General features: G+C 45.3%; 1 protein-coding gene across 4 annotated transcripts in view; it reads left to right on the forward strand.

Moving 5' to 3' along the window:
- LOC112253313 (protein quaking) overlaps nucleotides 1-24,820 on the forward strand; it is a 111,868-nt gene that overhangs the window by 26,957 nt on the left and 60,091 nt on the right. For all 4 annotated transcript variants that reach the window (XR_006083605.1, XM_042323213.1, XM_042323208.1 and 1 more), the window contains exons 2-3: nucleotides 2,792-2,934; nucleotides 24,586-24,702. Coding sequence is in view for 3 of the 4 variants with exons in the window: in XM_042323213.1 (XP_042179147.1) it covers nucleotides 2,792-2,934; nucleotides 24,586-24,702 (260 nt within the window). In the remaining variant the exon portion in view is untranslated. The remainder of the gene's footprint in view (nucleotides 1-2,791; nucleotides 2,935-24,585; nucleotides 24,703-24,820) is intronic.

The raw sequence follows: 24,820 nt of genomic DNA on the forward strand, positions 1-24,820 counted from the left end.
ACCACTTGCTTGAGCCAGGGCTTTGTCTGACGTGGTGTAGAGTAGAGAAGGGTTTCAGTGTTGTGCATTTGTGTACATTTTAGCCATTAACAGACACTCTTGTCCCTTAATTCAGAGGGACTAACAGTCGGTGTTGTATAATTTACTCCTCTGGCTCCTATTGAAGGAAGTTTTCTCTGAGGGTTGTTTTCTCCCACGGTGCTAAGCTTTGCCCGTCCCAAAATCACCTTCCATTACAATAGGCTCGGGGGGTGTATCTATGTGAAGAAACCAATAAGCCATGGATGTTGTGAGCGTATCGGTGTATCTATGTGAAGAAAGCATGGCAATATGGCAGGCAGCCATCTCCATTGTAATTCCATCTCTCCCTCCTCCTTGGTTTGCCCCTGAGAATTGCATCAGAGGATTCATCTGTAATAGAATTAGCCCGTGTGTGTGCCGCAGCAGCAGCTGGGGATGGGTATAGTTCATGTCTTTTATGAAACAAACAGAGTTGGTCATTTTAATTATCCTTTCCATCTTATTATAAAGCTCTCTCTCTCTTTCTCGCACTCTCTCTCTCTCTCTTTCTCGCACTCTCTCTCTCTTTCTCGCACTTTCTCCATATCTCTCTTCTCTCTCCCTATTTATCCTCTCTTTCTCTCTTTGTCTCGACCTATCTTTTTACCTTCTCTCTCTCTCATTCCTCCACTCTCCCTCTCTCCTTTTTCTCCTCGGGGATAATATCCGTTCGTTTAAGAAATGGAGAGTTATTACCCTCTTCATGAAATGACAGAATGGATCTAAAGTCATCGACTGTGATTATCTGTCCTCCACCTCCATGCTTCTCCTTTGCGGCGCACACAGACCAGGTGAATGACATATAGCTTCCACTGTTTGTTCAGATGTGCCTATTTTTCTCCTTTTCTTTTTCAGTCTCTCTCTTTCTCCCTCTTTTTAATTGCTCAGTTTCTCCCTCCCTCTGTCTGTCTGTTTGACTGTCTGTCTGTGTCTCTCTCTCGCTCTCTCTCGCTCTCTCTGTCAGCAGTACTACAGTATTGACTTTCTGGCATATTTTTTTCTGCCACAGAGAGTTCTGAAACGAGGCCCACAGGCCCAGCAGTTAGACTTGTTTATTGAGGTCATGCCAGAGGTTACATGACTCCCCAGTCTGCTGTCTATTGTGAGTTTCGGTATTGCTCTGTAGCTTTCAAGTAAGCTTCTCAAATTGCTGTATATGTCGTTTTTTTTATTCCTTAAACGTGTGTGTGTGTGTTTGTGTGTGTGTGTGTGTGTGTGTGTGTGTGTGTGTGTGTGTGTGTGTGCCCATATACTCCTAATTCCTTAAACGTGTGTGTGTGTGCCATACACACATTTAAGGAAATGGGTGTCTATGTGCATTAGACACCCATTTCCTTAAACGTGTGTGTATTGTTGGATTAACTGATGTGGTGAATTGAAGTTATCTATCTGAAATATGTCTGTGTGAGATTGCATACATATATTTATTTCCAGTAATAGGGGTCCAATTGGCAGGCTTGATAGTTGACAGCTTTGATGACTTGGTATACATTGTTTTGTTGTTGTTTTCATGCTTTTCTTGAATGATTCCACACTCATTGTAGATGGATGATGGTGAAAAGAGATACTCAATAATCACTTCGGAAATCAAAGTCATTTCATACTATTTAGAGATGAAAGCCAGCCAGTGATGTTGCAATCATACGTGCATTTTAAACCTGTTTGTGGCCAGCTGTCTTCCTGCAACAGTGTATTCTTTCAGGCAGACTATCGCAGATGTGTTGTTTATGCGTGTTTGCCCATAGTCTTCTCATCATAATGTCCTTTAATCTGTGACCAGAGGTGTGTAGGTGAGAGCAGATGTGGTAAGATCTTATGTCTGTAGACCAGTTGGAGATGGCTATGGGAGGGTGGCTATGGGAGGGTGGCTATGGGAGGGTGGCTATGGGAGGGTGGCTATGGGAGGGTGGCTATGGGAGGGTGGCTATGGGAGGGTGGCTATGGGAGGGTGGCTATGGGAGGGTGGCTATGGGAGATGGCTATGGGAGGGTGGCTATGGGAGGGTGGCTATGGGAGGGTGGCTATGGGAGGGTGGCTATGGGAGGGTGGCTATGGGAGGGTGGCTATGGGAGGGTGGCTATGGGAGGGTGGCTATGGGAGGGTGGCTATGGGAGGGTGGCTATGGGAGGGTGGCTATGGGAGGGTGGCTATGGGAGGGTGGCTATGGGAGATGGCTATGGGAGGGTGGCTATGGGAGGGTGGCTATGGGAGGGTGGCTATGGGAGGGTGGCTATAGCAGGAGGGAATATATTTCCTTGATGATGTAGTTGTATGAGCGGGTCTATGCCACAGATGATGTAGTTGTATGAGCGGGTCTATGCCACAGATGATGTAGTTGTATGAGCGGGTCTATGCCACAGATGATGTAGTTGTATGAGCGGGTCTATGCCACAGATGATGTAGTTGTATGAGCGGGTCTATGCCACAGATGATGTAGTTGTATGAGCGGGTCTATGCCACAGATGATGTAGTTGTATGAGCGGGTCTATGTCACAGATGATGTAGTTGTATGAGCGGGTCTATGCCACAGATGATGTAGTTGTATGAGTGGGTCTATGCCACAGATGATGTAGTTGTATGAGCGGGTCTATGCCACAGATGATGTAGCTGTATGAGCGGGTCTGTGACTGGTATCCTTACCAATCTGCGTGACTACAACGGTGTTGTACAGTACCCACTTTGTTCTGACTATCATCTGACTGACGTGTTTGCTTCTCCTCCTGTCCGCCAGAGATCAGCCGTGTACGGAAGGACATGTACAACGACACGCTAAACGGCAGCACAGAGAAGCGGAGCAGTGAGCTCCCAGACGCAGTGGGCCCCATGGTGCAGCTCCAGGAGAAACTATTTGTGCCTGTGAAAGAGTACCCCGATGTGAGTACAATCTTTTTTCTGATCACGCACGCACGCACGCACACACACACACACACACACACACACACGAAGATACTCACACACGGGTTATCTCCACACTGCTGCCAGCAGGGAAATACACACACACACGCACAGGCACGCCTGAAGGACGACCACAAGTCTACGATGAAAAATGTATGTTTGCGTCAAGGCACTTTCCCTAGATGAATATGAATAATATAACTGTGGGTAAACTGGGTTTGGCCTCATTCAGTGTCAGCCTTATTGGATTACCAAGTTCTTACAGGTCCTGGTAATCTACTTTCCTCTGCGTTAGAGGGTGGGCCCAATGTCATAGTTATTGATTGGGTTAAGAGTTCTGGGTGCAGTGGGATTCTGACTGGGCACCGTGTAACCATAAACTTGCGAAAGTTGCGTTGTTTCGGTATTTAATATATTATTTCTGAACTGCTGTGCTGTTTCTTTACCTCAGTATTATTAGTCATGTAAAGTGTCGTGTAAAGGAGAAATGAAGAAACAACAGAAATGCATCAGGCAGTGGGCACTAGGCGGAGGATTGCATCATCTACGTAAGTCCCCACGTTGAACTTACCTCAACCGTGTGCGTATGTTCTAACTCGCACCTGAAACTATCCACCTCATAGTTAACAAATCTTTTAAGCAATCACCCTCAGATCCTGCTCGCCTAAGCCTGGCCCAGGGGGAGCGAGCCGAGCTCCGAGCTGATTGATCCCAATTAACTTGTTCTTCTGAGAGGCTGATTGCGTGGGCAGCATTAATGGAGTTGAGTCATTGGAGGTTTAAAATCACAGCTCCAGTCCGGATTCATCTACTGTATTTCTGCTGAGGTTTTAAGGCTTTTCAAAGGTTGTTTATGCCACCGTTTTTCACCTGGGGGAAAACAGTAGTAGTTAAGTCAGTGTACACAGACCACCCACGATACAGACTGCCTCCTACTGACCACCTACAGTACAAAAACTGGTTGAATCAACGTTGTTTCCACTTCATTTCAACCCCCCAACAAATTCAATGTGATGACGTTGAATCAATGTGGAAAACGGATTGTATTTGCAAAAGTTATAAATGTAAGGGAATTCTCTGTTTTTCACGCAACGTTTAACCTAAATCCAACGGCATGGTGAATTTGTTGGTGATTTCACGATGAATTCCCGTTAGTTGAATTCCCGTTAGTTGAATTCCCGTTAGTTGAATGCCCGTTAGTTGAATTCCCGTTAGTTGAATTCCCGTTAGTTGAATTCCCGTTAGTTGAATTCCCGTTAGTTGAATTCCCGTTAGTTGAATTCGGATAGTTGAATTCCCGTTAGTTGAATTCCCGTTAGATGAATTCCGGATAGTTGAATTCCCGTTAGTTGAATTCCCGTTAGTTGAATTCCGGATAGTTGAATTCCGGATAGTTGAATTCCCGTTAGTTGACAACTCAACCAAACTAGATGTTGACGTCTGTGCTCAGTGAATTTTGTACAGAACTGCCTTTTTTGTTGTTGTTGCATGTTATGAATTCATAATAGATTGGGAATATGGATGACTATAGATGGTATGAGATAATAATGTGTCTCTGCAGTCTGTCTGCCTGTATTGGATGTAGGGGGTGTGAGAAAATGTTGTCGATCTCTTGAGTCTCTCTCTCTCTTTCCCAGTCAGTGTGTCTTGGCCTGCTCTTCTAGTCTTCGGTAAAGGACAGCAGCAGCAGAGTGAGTGTCGATGCAGGTTGTCCTTGCTGCTCTGAAGGACCGGGAGGATCATTATTACTGAGGATGGGTTCATTAGGAACACTGAGAGATTATATGAGAGGGCTTCAAATAGCCCCCAGCTGAGAGTGCTGGAGCCGTGTGTGTGTGCGTGTGTGGTTTTGCATACATGCTTATCATTACTGATAATTATCATTACTGACAATAAGAGTTGATAGTGTTTGTGACCGGGAGGATCAGTTAAAATGGTGTCGAAGATGATGGCTGACGTTTTACATGCTCCCAACCAACTGTGCTATTTTGTTAGTTTTTTTTTTGTGTTGTTTGTAACTTATTTTTTTAACTTATTTTGTACATAATATTGCTGCTACCATCTCTTATGACCGAAAATAACTTCTGGACATCAGAACAGTGATTACTCACCTCGAACTGGAAGAAGCTTTTTCCTTTGACAAGTCCGACGAGAAGGATATACTGCTTTCCCGGGAACAGGCCCAAATCCCCATCATTTGCGTGAAGAAAAGTTCGAGGAAAACAAGGCGCAGATCGGGCTGCCTTTTGAGAATCTGTAGGCAAACTCCCACTGCCATCCGTTCTACTGGCTAACGTGCAATCATTGGAAAATAAAATTACGATTATAGTACCAACGGGACATTAAAAACTGTAATATCTTATGTTTCACCGAGTTGTGGCTGAACGACAACACGGATAATATAGAGCTGGCTGAATTTTCCATGCACCGGCAGAAAAGAGAGTCTGGTAAGACTAGGGTTGGCGGTGTGTGTCTATTTGTCAATAACAGCTGTTGCGCAATGTCTAATATTAAAGAAGTCTCAAGGTATTGCTCACCTGAGGTAGAATACCTCATGATAAGCTGTAGACCACACTATCTACCAAGAGAGTTCTCATCTATATTATTCATAGCTGTCTATTTTCCACCACAAACCAATGCTGGCACTAAGACCGCACTCAACCAACTCTGTAAGGCCATAAGCAAACAAGAAAATGCTCATCCAGAAGTGGCACTCCTAGTGGCCGGGGACTTTAATGCAGGCAAACTTAAATCAGTTTTACCAGATTTACCAGCATGTCACATGAGCAACCAGAGGGAAAAACACTCTACCACCTTTACTCCACACACAGAGATGCATACAAAGCTCTCCACCGCCCTCCATTTCACAAATCTGACCATAATTCTATCCTGCTGATTCCTGCTTACAAGCAAAAACTAAAGCAGGAAGTACCAGTGACTTGTTCAATACAGAAGTGGTCAGATGACGTGGATTCTACTCTACAGGACTATTTTGCTAGCACAGACTGGAATATGTTCTGGAATTCATCCAATGGCATTGAGGAGTATACCACCTCAGTCATCGGCTTCATCAATAAGTGCATTGACGACGTCGTTCCCACAGCGACCGTACGTACATATCCCAACCAGAAGCCATGAATTACAGGCAACATCTGCATCAAGCTAAAGGCTAGAGCTGCCACTTTCAAGGAGCGGGATACTAATCCGGAGGCTTACAAGAATTTCCGTTATGCTCTGAGACGAACCATCAAACAAGCAAACTGTCAATACAGGATTAAGATTGAATCCTACTACAGCGGCCCTGACGCTCTTCGGATGTGGCAGGGCTTGAAAACTATTACAGACTCCAAAGGGAAACCCATACGTGAGCTGCCCAGTGACGCGAGCCTGCCAGACGAGCTAAATGCCTTTTATGCTCGCTTCGAGGCAAGCAACACTGAAGCATGTGTGATAACGCTCTCGGTAGCCGATGTGAGCAGGACCTTTAAACAGGTCAACATTCGCAAAGCCGCGGGCCCAGACAGATTACCAGGACGTGTACTCAAAGCATGCGCAGGCCAACTGGCAAGTGTCTTCACTGACATTTTCAACCTCTCCCTGACCGAGTCTGTAATACCTACATGTTTCAAGCAGACCACCATAGTCCCCGTGCCCAAGGAAGTGAAGGTAACCTGCCTAAATTATTATCACCCTGTAGCACTCACGTCAGTAGCCATGAAGTGCTTTGGAAGGCTGGTCATGGCTCATGAACTCCATTATCCCAGAAACCCTAGACCCACTCCAATTTGCATACCACCCCAACAGATCCACAGATGACGCAATCTCAATCGCTCTCGACACTGCCCTTTCCCACCTGGACAAAAGGAACACCTATGTGAGAATGCTGTTCATTGATTACAGCTCAGTGTTCAACACCATAATGCCCACAAAGCTCATCACTAAGTTCAGGGCCTTGGGACTAAACACCTCCCTCTGCAACCGGATCCTGGACTTCCTGGCGGGCCTCCCCCAGGAGGTAAGGGTAGGCAACAACACATCTGCCATGCCGATCCTCAACACTGGGGCCCCCCAGGGGTGTGTACTTAGTCCCCCCTGTACTCTCTGTTCACCCACAACTGCGTGGCCAAACACGACTCCAACACCATCATTAAGTTTGCGGACGACACAACAGTGGTAGGCCTGATCACCAACAACGATGTGACAGCCTATAGGGCGGAGGTCAGAGACCTGGCAGTGTGGTGCCAGGACAACAACCTCTCCCTCAATGTGAACAAGACAAAGGTGCTGATCGTGGACTACAGGAAAAGGCGGGCCAAACAGGCCCCCATTAACATCGAAGGGGCTGTAGTGGAGCGGGTCAAGAGTTTCAAGTTCCTTGATGTCCACATCACCAACACACTATCATGGTCCAAACACACCAAGACAGTCGTGAAGAGGGCACAACAAAACCTTTTCCCCATCGGGAGACTGAAAAGATTTGGCATGGGTCCCCAGATCCTCAAAATGTTCTCCAGCTGCACATCCTGACCGGTTGCATCACCGCCTGGTATGGCAACTGCTCGGCATCTGACCATAAGGCACTACAGAGGGTCATCACTGGGGCTAAGCTTCCTGCCATCCAGGACCTATATACAGTGGGCAAAAAAGTATTTAGTCAGCCACCAATTGTGCAAGTTCTCCCATTTAAAAAGATGAGAGAGGCCTGTAATTTTCCTCATAGGTGCACTTCAACTATAACAGACAAAATGAGAGAGAAAAAAATCCAGAAAATAACATTGTAGGATTTTTAATGAATTTATTTGCACATTATGGTGGAAAATAAGTATTTGGTCACCTACAAACAAGCAAGATTTCTGGCTCTCACAGACCTGAAACTTCTTTAAGAGAGTCCTCTGTCCTCCACTCGTTACCTGTATTAATGGCACCTGTTTGAACTTGTTATCAGTATGAAAGACACCTGTCCACAACCTCAAACAGTCACACTCCAAACTCCACTATGGTCAAGACCAAAGAGCTGTCAAAGGACACCAGACACAAAATTGTAGACCTGCACCAGGCTGGGACGACTGAATCTGCAATAGGTAAGCAGCTTGGTTTGAAGAAATCAACTGTGGGAGCAATTATTAGGAAATGGAATACATACAAGACTACTGATAATCTCCCTCGATCTGGGGCTCCACGCAAGATCTCACCCCGTGGGGTCAAAATGATCACAAGAACGGTGAGCAAAAATCCCAGAATCACACGGGGGGACCTAGTGAATGACCTGCAGAGAGCTGGGACCAAAGTAACAAAGCCTACCATCAGTAACACACTACACCGCCAGGAACTCAAATCCTGCAGTGCCAGACGTGTCCCCCTGCTTAAGCCAGTCCAGGCCCGTCTGAAGTTTGCTAGAGAGCATTTGGATCATCCAGAAGAAGATTGGGAGAATGAAATATGGTCAGATGAAACCAAAATATAACTTGTTGGAAAAACTCAACTCGTCGTGTTTGGAGGACAAAGAATGCTGAGTTGCATCCAAAGAACACCATACCTACTGTGAAGCATGGGGGTGGAAACATCATGCTTTGGGGCTGTTTTTCTGCAAAGGGACCAGGACAACTGATCTGTGTAAAGGAAAGAATGAATGGGGCCATGTATCGTGAGATTTTGAGTGAAAACCTCCTTCCATCAGCAAGGGCATTGAAGATGAAACGTGGCTGGGTCTTTCAGCATGACAATGATCCCAAACACACCGCCCGGGCAATGAAGGAGTGGCTTTGTAAGAAGCATTTCAAGGTCCTGGAGTGGCCTAGCCAGTCTCCAGATCTCAACCGTATAGAAAATCTTTGGAGGGAGTTGAAAGTCCGTGTTGCCCAGCAACAGCCCCAAAACATCACTGCTCTAGAGGAGATCTGCCAAATAGGCCAAAATACCAGCAACAGTGTGTGAAAACCTTGTGAAGACTTACAGAAAACGTTTGACCTCTGTCATTGCCAACAAAGGGTATATAACAAAGTATTGAGAAACTTTTGTTATTGACCAAATACTTATTTTCCACCATAATTTGCAAATAAATTCATTAAAAATCCTACAATGTGATTTTCTGGATTTTTTCCCTCATAGTTGAAGTGTACCTATGATGAAAATTACAGGCGCCTCTCATCTTTTTAAGTGGGAGAACTTGCACAATTGGTGGCTGACTAAATACTTTTTTGCCCCACTGTAATAGGCGCTGTCAGAGGAAAGCCCATAAAATTGTCAGACTCCAGTCACCCAAGTCATAGACTGTTTTCTCTGCTACCGTACGACAAGCGGTACCGGAGCACCAAGTCTAGGACCAAAAGGCTCCTCAACAGCTTCTATCCCCAAGCCATAAGACTGCTAAACAATTAATCAAATGGCCACCAGACTATTTACATTGACACCCCTCCTCCATTTGTTTTATACACTGCTGCTACTCGCTGTTTATTGTCTATGCATAGTCACTTCACCCCTACCTACATGTACAAATTACCTTGACTAACCTGCACACTGCATATGTGGGAACTCCTTCAAGACTATTAGAAAAGCATTCCAGGTAAAGCTGGTTGAGAGAATGTCAAGAGTGTGCAAAGCTGTCATCAAGGCAAAGGGTGGCTATTTGAAGAATCTTAAATATAAAATATATTTTGATTTGTTTCACACTTTTTTGGTTCTACATGATTTCATGTGTTATTTTCAAATCAGTTTATAGCATTTTTGACATGTGTTTTTCTGGATTATTTTGTTGTTATTCTGTTGTTAACCTACCATTAAAATTATAGAAGGATCATTTCTTTGTCAGTGGGAAAAAGTACAAAATCAGCAGGGGATCAAATACTTTTTTCCCCCTCACTGTATATAGTCTCGCTATTGTTATTTTATTGTGTTACATTTGATTATTTTTTACTTTTAGTTTATTTGGTAGATATTTTCTTAACTCTTCTTGAACTGCACTGTTGGTTCAGGGCTTGTAAGTACGCATTTCACGGTAAAGTCTACACTTGTTGTATTCATCGCACGTGACAAATAAAGTTTGCTTTGATTTTGATTTGATTTTGACCTAGTTGAGAGGTGTGAGCAAAGCTTCTTCATTTTAACTCGGGGAATAAGGAATACGGGAATATGACATTCTATCATTTGGAGAGTAGTGTTTTGGTTGAGGGTGCAGCACCCCTTTGCTAATTGCAGAGGACCCCCATGTAGGAAACCATTAACTGAAAACTATCAGCTCTATGGCTCTTCATGGAACTGCTTCTGAAGCACCCCAATTCTAGCACCAGGTGGCATGGGTGGGGGTAGAGAGGGAGGGGGTAGAGAGGGATGGTGCGTGCGTAAATGTAGGGGAGGGGGGTTACTGAGGGATACCCATTACCGCCACCTGGGGGGGTGATGGTTAAGGGCAGGCATGGGGTGCTACCCTGGTGAGGGAGGAGGGTTAGAGGGAGTAATGGTGGGGTTTAAGGAGGGAGTGGAAGTGTCACAATCAAGGATAGGGTGGGAGAGGTGTTGATGTTTGTATTTATTATGGATCCCCATCTACTCTTCCTGGGGTCCAGAAAAATTAAGGCAATTATACATTTTAAAAACCAATTACAATTACAATCATAACAGATTTCACAATGTAGTAAGTGTGTGCCCTTGATATGAGGGAACCTACCACTGTGTGGGGTGGACGAGTTGATGATGAATGTGTGTGTGAGATGAGTTGGGGGAATTGGGGCAGGGGAGTCGTGGCCTGGTCTGTCTGATAAAGAGAGAAGACATTCTCTCGGGTCTCACCCTCGTCACTGGGACAGGAGAGCAGCGGCACGGAAATGGATTTCCCCCTTCAAACTCCTCGCAGCACTGCTGCCACTGTTTTGGCAGCCCACACCCATTCCAATTTGCTGAACAATGTTATTAGGCAATGAAAGACAGGAATCCAGAAGAGCATTGCCTCACGCTGAGTTTTTGTTTGGGTATTTCTCTCTCTCTCGTGTGTGTGTGTGTGTGTGTGTGTGTGTGTGTGTGTGTGTGTGTGTGTGTGTGTGTGTGTGTGTGTGTGTGTGTGTGTGTGTGTGTGTGTGTGTGTGTGTGTGTGTGAGAGAAGGAGAGGGTGTGTGAGAAGGAGAGGGTGTGTGTGAGGGTGTGTGTGTGTGTGTGAGAAGGAGAGGGTGTGTGTGTGTGTGAGAAAGAGAGGGTGTGTGTGTGTGTGAGAAAGAGAGGGTGTGTGTGTGTGTGTGAGAAAGAGAGGGTGTGTGTGTGAGAAAGAGAGGGTGTGTGTGAGAAAGAGAGGGTGTGTGTGAGAAAGAGAGGGTGTGTGTGTGTGTGTGAAAGAGAGAGGTGTGTGTGTGTGTGAGAAAGAGAGGGTGTGTGTGTGTGTGAGAAAGAGAGGGTGTGTGTGTGTGTGAAAAGAGAGGGTGTGTGTGTGTGAGAAAGAGAGGGTGTGTGTGTGTGAGAAAGAGAGGGTGTGTGTGTGTGTGAGAAAGAGAGGGTGTGTGTGTGTGTGTGTGAAAGAGAGGGTGTGTGTGTGTGTGTGAGAAAGAGAGGGTGTGTGTGAGAAAGAGAGGGTGTGTGTGAGAAAGAGAGGGTGTGTGTGTGTGAGAAAGAGAGGGTGTGTGTGTGTGTGAGAAAGTGAGGGTGTGTGTGTGTGTGTGCGTTGAAAAAGAAAGGGGGAATAGTGTGGTTAATATATTGTTTTCTAGTGAACTATAAATACATTTCAGGAGTTTGTGGGGACAAAGCTTTTAATTGTGCTCAATACAACAGTGTGAGGTTGAGGGAGAGGGACAGGCAATGGAAATGAGTTGTTGTCATCAATCATTTGGCTGCTGCGTGTCCTTTTCTGGGTCATGCTCGTCCACAGCACAGATGAGAGAGAGAGACCATCACTGATTTATTAATCATTAGAAGCATGTGTGGCTGGATTCATTCTCCCACAGTCCTCTCATTTGGCCTTGGCCATCCTTCACACACCTCAAGGAGGGAGGGAGACTGGGAGGGAGAGAGACAGGGAGAGAGAGAGGGTGGGGGAAGAGACAGGCAGGGAGGGAGAGAGACAGACAGAGAGGGAAGAATAGAGAGTGGAGGTGTGTGTGTGTGTGTGTGTGTGTGTGTGCGTGCATATGCGCATGTGCTATGTATGTAGTGTGTCTCCCTCTCTCTCCCTACTTGAAGAATAAACACTCTAGCAGAGAGACAGCATTAGTGGATGTAATTTATCCATCACTCCATGTGTCTTACTTTTAATTGAGTGACGCAGAGAGACCCAAACTGGACTGGGACTGTCGATTGAGCAGCTGCTTGTTTTTTTGTGTAGGGGTGGGCGTGTGTTGTCCCTGCGTAGGTGGTTTATGTGTGTGTGTGTGTGTTTGTCCGCACACTTGTTTGTGTGTGAGAGACAGAGGGCTGGGAGGAGTGACCTTGACTTTAAGAGGTCAGTCCTCCCTCCCATCCATGCTGCGTGAGGTCCACTTGAGGTGCAGAGAAGATTGAGAAGTGAGTAAAAGGGTGAGAGAGGAGGAGAGGGGGGGGGGCTGTCTGTGATTAGGTGAACTATGCCGTATAAATTAGCCCCCTCATTATTGTGATGATAAGAAACCGAGCTAGACGCAGGGGAGATAGGAAGGTGCCAGCAACACAGCAACACAGGCGTTGTGGGTCACAAGCATGGCTAATGAAGGTTAATTAGGGTTCATTAGAACATTAGGACTGCTAAGCTGACACAGCATCATCACCCGGGAGGGGATGGGGCTCACCTCATTCTGTCATCCAACACACACTGCTCAAACGGATGACGAAATGCCAATATGGCATTCTACTAAATCTATGGTTATGGGGAGGAAAATCCTTTGCTTATGAAGAGTCAGTTAGAAGATTCGGTAACACTTTATTTGGATAGTTCCATGTACAGTGAGGGCCAAAAGTACAGTGCCTTACGAAAGTATTCGGCCCCCTTGAACTTTGCGACCTTTTGCCACATTTCAGGCTTCAAACATAAAGATATAAAACTGTATTTTTTTGTGAAGAATCAACAACAAGTGGGACACAATCATGAAGTGGAACGACATTTATTGGATATTTCAAACTTTTTAACAAATCAAAAACTGAAAAATTGGGCGTGCAAAATTATTCAGCCCCCTTAAGTTAATACTTTGTAGTGCCACCTTTTGCTGCGATTACAGCTGTAAGTCGCTTGGGGTATGTCTCTATCAGTTTTGCACATCGAGAGACTGACATTTTTTCCCATTCTTCCTTGCAAAACAGCTCGAGCTCAGTGAGGTTGGATGGAGAGCATTTGTGAACAGCAGTTTTCAGTTCTTTCCACAGATTCTCGATTGGATTCAGGTCTGGACTTTGACTTGGCCATTCTAACACCTGGATATGTTTATTTTTGAACCATTCCATTGTAGATTTTGCTTTATGTTTTGGATCATTGTCTTGTTGGAAGACAAATCTCCGTCCCAGTCTCAGGTCTTTTGCAGACTCCATCAGGTTTTCTTCCAGAATGGTCCTGTATTTGGCTCCATCCATCTTCCCATCAATTTTAACCATCTTCCCTGTCCCTGCTGAAGAAAAGCAGGCCCAAACCATGATGCTGCCACCACCATGTTTGACAGTGGGGATGGTGTGTTCAGGGTGATGCGCTGTGTTGCTTTTACGCCAAACATAACGTTTTGCATTGTTGCCAAAAAGTTCAATTTTGGTTTCATCTGACCAGAGCACCTTCTTCCACATGTTTGTGTGTCTCCCAGGTGGCTTGTGGCAAACTTTAAACAACACTTTTTATGGATATCTTTAAGAAATGGCTTTCTTCTTGCCACTCTTCCATAAAGGCCAGATTTGTGCAATATACGACTGATTGTTGTCCTATGGACAGAGTCTCCCACCTCAGCTGTAGATCTCTGCAGTTCATCCAGAGTGATCATGGGCCTCTTGGCTGCATCTCCGATCAGTCTTCTCCTTGTATGAGCTGAAAGTTTAGAGGGACGGCCAGGTCTTGGTAGATTTGCAGTGGTCTGATACTCCTTCCATTTCAATATTATCGCTTGCACAGTGCTCCTTGGGATGTTTAAACTTGGGAAATCTTTTTGTATCCAAATCCGGCTTTAAACTTCTTCACAACAGTATCTCGGACCTGCCTGGTGTGTTCCTTGTTCTTCATGATGCTCTCTGCGCTTTTAACAGACCTCTGAGACTATCACAGTGCAGGTGCATTTATACGGAGACTTGATTACACACAGGTGGATTGTATTTATCATCATTAGTCATTTAGGTCAACATTGGATCATTCAGAGATCCTCACTGAACTTCTGGAGAGAGTCTGCTGCACTGAAAGTAAAGGGGCTGAATAATTTTGCACGCCCAATTTTTCAGTTTTTGATTTGTTAAAAAAGTTTGAAATATCCAATAAATGTCGTTCCACTTCATGATTGTGTCCCACTTGTTGTTGATTCTTCACAAAAAGATACAGTTTTATATCTTTATGTTTGAAGCCTGAAATGTGGCAAAAGGTCGCAAAGTTCAAGGGGGCCGAATACTTTCGCAAGGCACTGTATTTGGCCAGTGACAAATGTTTTGTTGTTTTTGGTTCTGTACTCCAGTTCTTGGGATCTGAAATGGTACAATGACTGTGAGGTTAAAGTGCAGACTGTCAGCTTTAATTTCAGGGTATTTTCATCCATATCAGGTGAACCGTTTAGAAATTACAGCAGTTTTTGTACATCGTACCCCAACTTTTTATGGGACCGAAAGTATTTGGAAAAATTCACTTATGTGTATTAAAGTAGTCAAAAGTAGTGTTTTGACCCATACTCCAAGCACACAATGACCATATCAAGCGTGTAACTCTACACACTTGTTGGATGCATTTGCAGTTTGTTTTGGTTGTGTTTCAGATTATTTTCTGCCCAATAGAAATGAATGGTAAATCATGTAGTGTCATTTTGGAATCACTTTTATTGTAAATAAGAATAGAATATGTTTCTGAACACCTCTACATTAATCTGGATGCTACCATGATTACAGGTAATCATGGATGAATCGTGAATAACGATGAGTGAGTAAGTTAGAGACACAAAGATCAAACCCCCCAGACATGCTAACCTCTCACCATTACAATAACAGGGGAAGTGAGCATTTTTGGGAGGGTATGATATTTATGCCCCTGTAACTTTCTCATTGAATGTTTTCATAATTTATCTGCAGATAATCGCCAAGAAGCAGCCTTCCAGTATGCAAATGGAGGAGCCAAAAGAACGGCTCGCTCATCGATGTGATTCGGTTTCCGTTCACCTAAAATATCTGTTCAAAAAGAGCCGTTTGCCCATCACTAGGCTACACTGACGAGTCACTTTCAAGGGAAAGGGGAATTACAACTGAATGCATTCATGTGAAGATATGTTTTCAGTGTTTAACCCAACCCCTCTGAATCCGAGAGCTGCGGGGGGCTGCCATAATCGACGTCCAGGTGATCGGCGCCCGGGGAGCAGTTCTTGTTGGGGTTAACTTGTCCTGGAGCGCTACCGTGGGCATATAACTACGTTGCATTATTTATGGATCACAAAGGCATATAGGAGATTGACTTTATTTCGGTCAGTTCGACACCTTTTATACACTAGCCCAACACAAGCTGTCAATCAATCAAAGAACAGCAAATAGACTGTGCGCCCTGAGACTGTGACTGACTATAGGCCTATGAAACAGGCAAAATAAAAGAATAATTCACAATGAAGTGGATTTCATGGGGCGTGTAAATTCACTCACGGGAGACGATGAAGCATCATGCAGCCAACCACGGCGCACAACGATAACGCGCGTACCCGAGAGGCGGGACAGACAGCATTCTGACAAACCGGCAGTTTTTCCCCGCCTGTCCTGCCCAAAGATCACTAGAAGATGCATGTTGTTCATTCTAGCGGGAGAAGGCTATAAGGACTCTTCTGACCCGCGAATTGAAATGTTTAAGTGAGAGAAAAAAAGCCTAGTTTAATTAATGAATTGGGGGAAAAAAGTTGCTTACGGAAAACCCTGTTTCATGTTCAAACATGCATAAAAGATATTTGAAAGGTCAATTATGATAAGGTCAATAATCACACGCACATTCCCACACACACTCACCTCTTGAAAGAGCTATCTGGCCTTTCTTCCTGCACGCTCGCCCTCTGGTCCTCCGTAATAATGAAAACAAAAGACAATCCTGCAGAAGGGAATTAGAGCAGAGTGCTATTAGAAGTCACGCAGTAATTAATTTGCCTATTAAAGTAGCTCGTTTATCTTCATAAAACAATGAGATCAGTGTGAGTGTGTGCCGATTGGTCCAGCATGCTCTCGGTTTAAAATGGCCTTAATTACTTTAGGTTTTTATTGTAGTTGATGGAAAACATACTTAATCTCCACTGCCCAGATTGGATAAATAGGGCGAGTCCTTTAAAAGCAGATATTAGACATTCCATTAGCTTCGATAGATTTTCTCACTCTCCACTTCCCTCTCTCTCTTAGTTTAGGTGGAGGTGGGTTGTGTCATTGCTGGGGCCACTGACTCAATCTGTCTCTGTCCTGTTGGCCTCTCCAGCTGGCTGCTCTGATCAATACTATGGATGGGGGTTTGGATCCACTATTTTACTGCAATGATTTGAACTTACTCCATCCACCCGGTCCAGTGTCCCACCCGTCCACCCTAGAAATGTCGGAAATTGTGCAGTTGGGCCAAGAGACTGTTAAGGCTGGGATGATACCAGTATCACAATCACCCCCATGGCATAAATGAGAACACAAAGCAGGCCAAACTCTTTGGTCCGTTAAAAAACCCGCTGTGTGTCAAATACAGTGTCCTGTGACTGTGGGTGACGACATGTCTTCCTAAAGAAGTGAAATTGTGTGTTTTGTTTCCTTGCCACGGTACTAACGAGGATTGTCCCTACTGGAAGAGGGACGTGAGGGGTAGGGGGGCACCCTCCACAAAGACGATTCCTGTCTGAAGCACACTAACCCTACCAATGCTGATAACCTTCACGCAAATCCCCTCTCTAACCTTGCCAGTCCCTCACCCAGATTTCACTTGACAAGATGGGAGATGGGATTCTAATTCTGCCCTTTTTTATTCTCCTCGTCTCAAAACACATGCACGCGCAGGGGAAGCACACACACACAGACACACACACTACTGTCCTCTCAAAACACATGCACGCGCAGGGGAAGCACACACACACAGACACACACACTACTGTCCTCTCAAAACACATGCACGCGCAGGGGAAGCACACACACACAGACACACACACTACTGTCCTCTCAAAACACATGCACGAGCAGGGGAAGCACACACACACAGACACACACACTACTGTCCTCTCAAAACACATGCACGCGCAGGAAGCACACACACACAGACACACACACTACTGTCCTCTCAAAACACATGCACGCACAGGGGAAGCACACACACACACACACACACACTACTGTCCTCTCAAAACACATGCACGCGCAGGAAGCACACACACACAGACACACACACACTACTGTCCTCTCAAAACACATGCACGCGCAGGGGAAGCACACACACACAGACACACACACTACTGTCCTCTCAAAACACATGCACGCGCAGGGCACACACACACAGACACACACACTACTGTCCTCTCAAAACACATGCACGCGCAGGGGAAGCACACACACACAGACACACACACTACTGTCCTCTCAAAACACATGCACGCGCAGGGAAGCACACAGACACACACATTACTGTCCTCTCAAAACACATGCATGCGCAGGGAAAGCACACACACACAGACACACACACTACTGTCCTCTCAAAACACATGCACGCGCAGGGAAAGCACACACACAGACACACACACGACTGTCCTCTCAAAACACATGCACGCGCAGGGAAAGCACACACACACACAGACACACACACCACTGTCCTCTCCAAACACATGCACACGCAGGGAAAGCAGACACACACACCACTGTCCTCTCAAAACACACACACAGCCTCACGATCCCCAATTCCCCACCTCAAAACTACTCGGAGGCATTCATCACTGCCAAATGCATCAAGGTACTCTACTTGGCATAATGGGTTAGGAGACTTGGAACACAAAAGCTGGGCAGAGGAGGAGAGGAGAGAGGGATGCTCCTAAAGGAAGGATATCAACATGCAGGTGACAGAGGCAGACCGGAGGCAGACCAGAGGGGGTTGAGAAGTGTTGCTTCGAGTCCCCCTTTCACCTTCATGCCGTCACTTGCACTTTTTTGTTGCGCCCGTGTTGTGTCACTATGAATAAGTCAGATGCTCTTTCATGACCCGTTTTGGGTTTTTTTTAACGGAGGAGGGGATGTTTGACTATGATAATGCGTTTGGCTTTTCATGCTTTGGAACACCAGAAGGGTTCCGACGGCTCAGATATTTTGTTGAAATGTCGTAGGTAGGGAAAATACAGGGAGGTGGGGGGGGTCCAGTAGATAGTCATCGTGATTTTGAGGTTGATGGTGATCTTCATCGTCATCATGACAGTCAAGGTGTAAGAGAGAGAGAGAGAGAGCCTGCCTCGATGCGGAATCTCCTGGCAGCTGCGCCGATGGGTTTCTTCCGAATTGTAGGCTGAAAGGGATGGTTGTTCCGTGACTGGTGTCTCTGTATTGCACCGAACACGACGGCATCATGGTACAGGGAGACCTGCGTCAAGAGAGAACTCCTGTAGCCTGGCTTTTTGATTTACCTTCCCGGTGAATTTGAGCTGAGCTGTACTTGAGAAGATGAGGAAGTCCTGTGGTTTCTATGATTGTTCAGGCTCAAAAGGAACTTTTTTTTTTATCCAGGAGACAAGAAAGCGTGATTGACTAGAAGGACACCGCTGACTGAGCTCTCGAGCACCGTCATGCAAAAACCTGTATAGCTCTGGGATGCCCAATCAAAGTGAGATTGTCTTAAATTGCAGGCATGGAGGATTATGCAGAAAGCTGTCTCTATGGAGTGACCTGTGTCTCTATGGAGTGACCTGTGTCTCTATGGAGTGACCTGTGTCTCTATGGAGTGACCTGTGTCTCTATGGAGTGACCTGTGTCTCTATGGGGTGACCTGTGTCTCTATGGGGTGACCTGTGTCTCTATGGAGTGACCTGTGTCTCTATGGAGTGACCTGTGTCTCTATGGAGTGACCTGTGTCTCTACGGACCTGTGACCTGTGTCTCTACGGAGTGACCTGTGTCTCTACGGAGTGACCTGTGTCTCTATGGAGTGACCTGTGTCTCTATGGAGTGACCTGTGTCTCTATGGAGTGACCTGTGTCTCTATGGAGTGACCTGTGTCTCTATGGAGTGACCTGTGTCTCTATGGAGTGACCTGTGTCTCTATGGGGTGACCTGTGTCTCTATGGAGTGACCTGTGTCTCTATGGCATGTGTGTCAAACTCTGGCCCGTGGGCCAAATTTGGCCCGCGGGGTAATTATATTTGGCCCGCGAGACAATACCAAATTACTACTAGAGCTGGCCCGCCGGTATTATACAGCGCATTCACCACTAATACTACGAATCCCATAATGCTCTGCTGTTTTCGCGCGCCAATCAGGACAGGACCCAGAAACGCTCTCTCCTCTGTGACAGTAGTCATAGCAACATAGACGCTACAACTGTCAGCGAGCTAACCCTTCCCAAAAATGGCGAAAAGAAAGGCAGAAAACAGGAGCTTTCTGGACAAGTGGGAGGCAGAATATCTGTTTACATATGTAAAAGACAAACCTGTTTGTCTTGTTTGTGGAGTCAACGTGGCTGTAAGTAAGGAGTACAACATTAGACGACACTATGAAACGAAACACCATGACAAATACAAGGACCTGGACATGACTCAAAGGAGCCAGAAAGTAGAGGAGATGAAAAGAAGTTTGGTTTCACAACAGAATATGTTTAAAAAGACACATCACAAAGCGAGGCTGCTGTAAAGGCTAGTTATATAGTGGCAGCAGAGATCGCAAAATCAGCCCGTCCCTTTAATGAGGGAGAGTTCATGAAAAAGTGCATGATGAAGGTTTGTGACCTCGTATGCCCAGAGAAAAAACAAGCATTTTCAAACGTGAGCCTGAGCAGGAACACAGTAGCTGATCGCACATGTGATCTTGCCACCAATCTGTATGACCAGCTGATGGAAAAGGGAAAAGATTTTGTTGCGTTCTCCCTCGCTGTGGATGAGAGCTGCGACGCATCTGATACTGCTCAGCTGTCAGTCTTCATCCGTGGAGTGGACTCATATCTGTGTGTTACGGAGGAGCTATTAGGATTCAAATCAATGCATGGCACAACCACAGGAAAGGAAATCTTTGAGGAGGTTTCCAAATGTGTAACTGAAATAAAGCTGCCGTGGGATAAACTCGTTGGATTAACGACAGATGGTGCGCCAGCGATGTGCGGTAAAAAGAGTGGACTGGTGGGCATGGTTCGGGAGAAGATGCGGGAAGAGAACTGTACAGGTGAGCTAACTGTTTACCACTGCATCATACATCAGGAAGCACTGTGTGCCAAAGCCCTAAAGATGGAACATGTTATGACCACAGTAACACAGGTAGTTAACTTTATAAGAGCCAAAGGTCTAAATCACCGCCAGTTTAAATCTTTTCTGGAGGAGTGTGGTTCGGAATACGCAGACGTGCCGTATCACACAGAGGTGAGATGGCTAAGCAGAGGAAAAGTACTGAACAGATGTTTTGAGCTGCGTGAGGAAATATGTCAATTCCTGGAAACCAAAGGGAAGGATACAGCAGAGCTCCGGGAGCAAAAGTTCCTGTGTGAGCTGGCCTTTCTCTGTGACATCTCGAGCCATCTCAATGCGCTGAACCTGCAGCTTCAGGGGCGGGGGCGCATCATCACAGACATGTACGCTGCAGTGAGGGCCTTCAAAACTAAACTGTGCCTGTGGGAGAATCAGATGCTGCAAGGAAACCCTTGCCATTTTCCCTGCTGCCAATCCATAAAAGCGCAGATCTCTACCGCCGTGTTCCCATGCGCACAGTTTGCTGAAAAACTCAGTGTTCTCGCCGCTGAGTTTAGCCGGCGATTTGCCGACTTTGATGCCCAGAAATGCAAGTTTGAACTGCTTAGTAATCCCTTTGCAGTTGATGTGGAAAATGCACCAACCAACATCCAAATGGAGCTGATTGAACTCCAGTGCAACGACACGCTGAAATCAAAGTATGATGCTGTGGGCGCCGCACAGTTTCTACGGTTCATCCCTGACACAATGCCTCAGCTCCGCACCCAAGCTGCTCAGATGCTCTCCATGTTCGGCAGCACTTATCTATGCGAGCAACTTTTCTCCTCGATGAAGATGACCAAAACAACTCACAGGAGACGTCTAACTGATGAACATCTTCGCTCGATACTGAGGATTTCTTCAGCTCAGAGCTTGAGCCCAGACATTGATGAACTAGCATCCAAGAAGAGATGCCAGGTATCTGGCTTGGGCACATCAGATTAGACCAGTGTGCAATAATTAACATTTTCTTTATGCACTTTTTCTTGCTACAAGGCATGGGCTTGAATGGTTGATTGATTTATTATCATTTTATTTGTAAAATTATTAGCCAGTGGAAAAAGTTTATTTTGGTATTTAAATCAGAAGGCTGCAAATAGAAAAGAGGCATACAATTTTTATTTAAATTTTATTTATTTAATAAATGAATGCCATTGATGTGTTTTTTCATTTGAAATTCGATTTTGCATGTCTCCACTATTAAATTATATATTGTATGGTAATAAGCGATGCTTGTTCCATATTCAATGTTAAAGCAAAACTTGTTTGGGTCCATATTAAAAGGTTAATTTGTTCAATGTTGGCCCGTGACTTTGTTCAGGTTTTACATTTTGGCCCACTGGGTATTTGAGTTTGACACCCCTGCTCTATGGGGTGACCTGTGTCTCTATGGAGTGACCTGTGTCTCTATGGGGTGACCTGTGTCTCTATGGAGTGACCTGTGTCTCTATGGAGTGACCTGTGTCTCTATGGAGTGACCTGTGTCTCTATGGAGTGACCTGTGTCTCTATGGAGTGACCTGTGTCTCTACGGAGTGACCTGTGTCTCTACGGAGTGACCTGTGTCTCTACGGAGTGACCTGTGTCTCTATGGAGTGACCTGTGTCTCTACGGGGTGACCTGTGTCTCTATGGAGTGACCTGTGTCTCTATGGGGTAACCTGTGTCTCTATGGAGTGACCTGTGTCTCTATGCTGAGATATTGTCTTTGTTATTTCTTCTCGTTGGAGAGTGGTGTTTGTGTGTGTATTGTGTATAGGGACATAGTGCATGGCAGAGCAGCAGAATGTGCCCTTTTCAACCATGCCAGGTGCAAACCCCTTACTTTGGCAGCTGACAAACGGCTAAAACAACTGGGCTTTCAGCGAGGTGCTGAAACACACAGAAAGGACAGCATGGGGTCTGTTTATTCTGTACACCTCAGTCCTTTAGAGGTTTGGAGGGTGAAACTGGAGATTCCACAATGTTTGTAGGCATTTCTTGTATATTCTGTACTTTCTTTCGGGTTGGTAGTCAAAGGTAAGCAAATAGATCTTCATGTTGCCGATGGACAGAATTTCCATAGCGAGGGAGAGACGAGAGGAAAAGGGGGGAGGGAGAGAGCAAAATTAAAAGAAGGGCAGAACACACGATAAACATTGCTCTTACTCATCGCACAGTACACAACTTTGGGCACGAGAGCCGCAGAGCCAGCAGAAAGACAATATACACTGAGCAGAAATATAAACGCAACATGTAAAGTGTTGGTCCCATGTTTCATGAGCTGAAATGAAAGATCCCAGAAATGTTCCATACGCACAAGAAGTGTATTTCTCTCAAATTTTGCACTCAAATTTGTTTATATCCCTGTTAATGAGCATTTCTCCCTTGCCAAGATAATCCATCCACCTGACAGGTGTGGCATATCAAGAAGCTGATTAAACAGCATGATCATTACACAGGTGCAGCTTGTGCAGTTTTGTCACACAACACAATGCCACAAATGTCTCAAGCTTTGAGGGAGCGTGCAATTGGCATGCTGACTGCAGGAATGTCAACCAGAGCTGTTGCCAGATAATTGAATGTTTATTTCTCTACCATAAGCCGCCTCCAACGTTGTTTTAGAGAATTTTCCAGTACGTCCAACCGGCCTCAATCCGCAGACCAGGTGTATGGCGTTGTGACCAACATATTCATATCTGTGTTCCCAGTCATGTGAAATCCATAGATTAGGGCCTAATGATTAGGGCCGAATGAATTTATTTAATTGAACTGATTTCCTCATATGAACTGTAACTCAGTAAAATCTTCCGGACCTCATTTGAATGGATTGTCAATACTTCAAGCACAGCACTTTGCTAGCCACAGAGGAGGGAGTAACCATAGTAGTCCATATGTTTCTCAAAGCTCTTCGTCACTCACATCCTGTAGTGTCAAGTCGACTCTGATTCAAAACACTGTCAAAGTGAAAGGTACAGATGTAGGATCTTAATTTGATCACCCTGTTGCTGGAAATGTCAAACTTGTGGTGTATATCAGGTTTAAAAAAAGACTTCTCACGTTAGCATTTTCCACTTTTTACAATTCTGACTTGATTTTCTCCACACGAAAAATGTATCAACCCATTCAAAAATGTCCATTCATTATAATTAAAAACAAATACAATTTTATTTGTCACATGCGCCGAATACGACAGGTGTAGACTTGAACTGTTTTCTTTACCGTTAATTGCTTACTTATGAGCCCTTTCCCAACCATTCAGAGTTAAAAAATATCAAATGTGCTAATAAAAATAGAAAAGAGTAACACTATAAATAACAATAACGAGGCTATATACAAGGAGTACCGCTACCGAGTCCACATAATAATTCACATTTCCTGTTGCTGCGGGATTATTTTTCCTGCTGTAGCAAACCGGCTCAAATTAAGATCTCACATCTGTATTGACATGAAGTGATCAGCGGAGATAATGGTGAATGCCAATCTTTAAAAACGTTCATTGTTCTTGCTCTGTTTCGTTTGAATCCAGTAGGTCTTTTTGCTATAAACCTAGCCAGTCAGTCAGTCCGTCTCTCTTGTCCTTTAAGGCCCGGGACCTGTCTGTGTGTCAGTCTCAGTCCCAGCTCATCGATATGCAGCAGCCCTCATGAGTCTTGACTGACAGGCAGTGTAAAGTCCAGTGAGGAGAGGAGCAGGGAGGAGCTGCTGATCGATGGGCGAAACGATTGCTGAGCCTTATCTTGTCAGCGGCGTCTGGTCGCAAGACACTCCCGATATCGGCTGCTTTTCAGCCGCTGTCGAGCGTCATTGTGTAAGAGCGCCAGGCGGGTGATGAGGGCGTGAGATTACAGCGAGGTGGGAGGGTCAAGCGAGGGGTTACCTCGTCTGCATCATCGCCTTGTTCTCTCGTTCTTTCTCTGTGTTTCCATATCTTTGTATCTGATCCCGCTCTCTTCTTAACATGTCAGGGTTGAGATAATCAGTTAACGTTTCCATTACAGATATGTTTCAACTGTCTACTATGTCCTCATACTTATCAATGATAAAGTGTCCTGACGACTATGTTGAAGAACTGCTCTGGTTCTAAGCCCAGGTTCTAATTTGTGTGTGTGTGTGTGTGTTTCTCTGGCAGTTTAACTTTGTGGGCCGTATCCTGGGACCACGGGGGCTGACAGCCAAGCAGCTGGAGGCAGAGACAGGATGTAAAATCATGGTGCGCGGAAAAGGCTCCATGAGGGACAAGAAGAAGGTAAGGCGAGCACACACACACACACACACACACTCAAACACACACACACACTCAAACACACACACACACACACTCAAACACACACACACACACTCAAACACACACACACACTCAAACA

This window comes from Oncorhynchus tshawytscha, linkage group LG01, assembly GCF_018296145.1.
Source record: "Oncorhynchus tshawytscha isolate Ot180627B linkage group LG01, Otsh_v2.0, whole genome shotgun sequence".
NCBI lineage: Eukaryota > Metazoa > Chordata > Actinopteri > Salmoniformes > Salmonidae > Oncorhynchus > Oncorhynchus tshawytscha.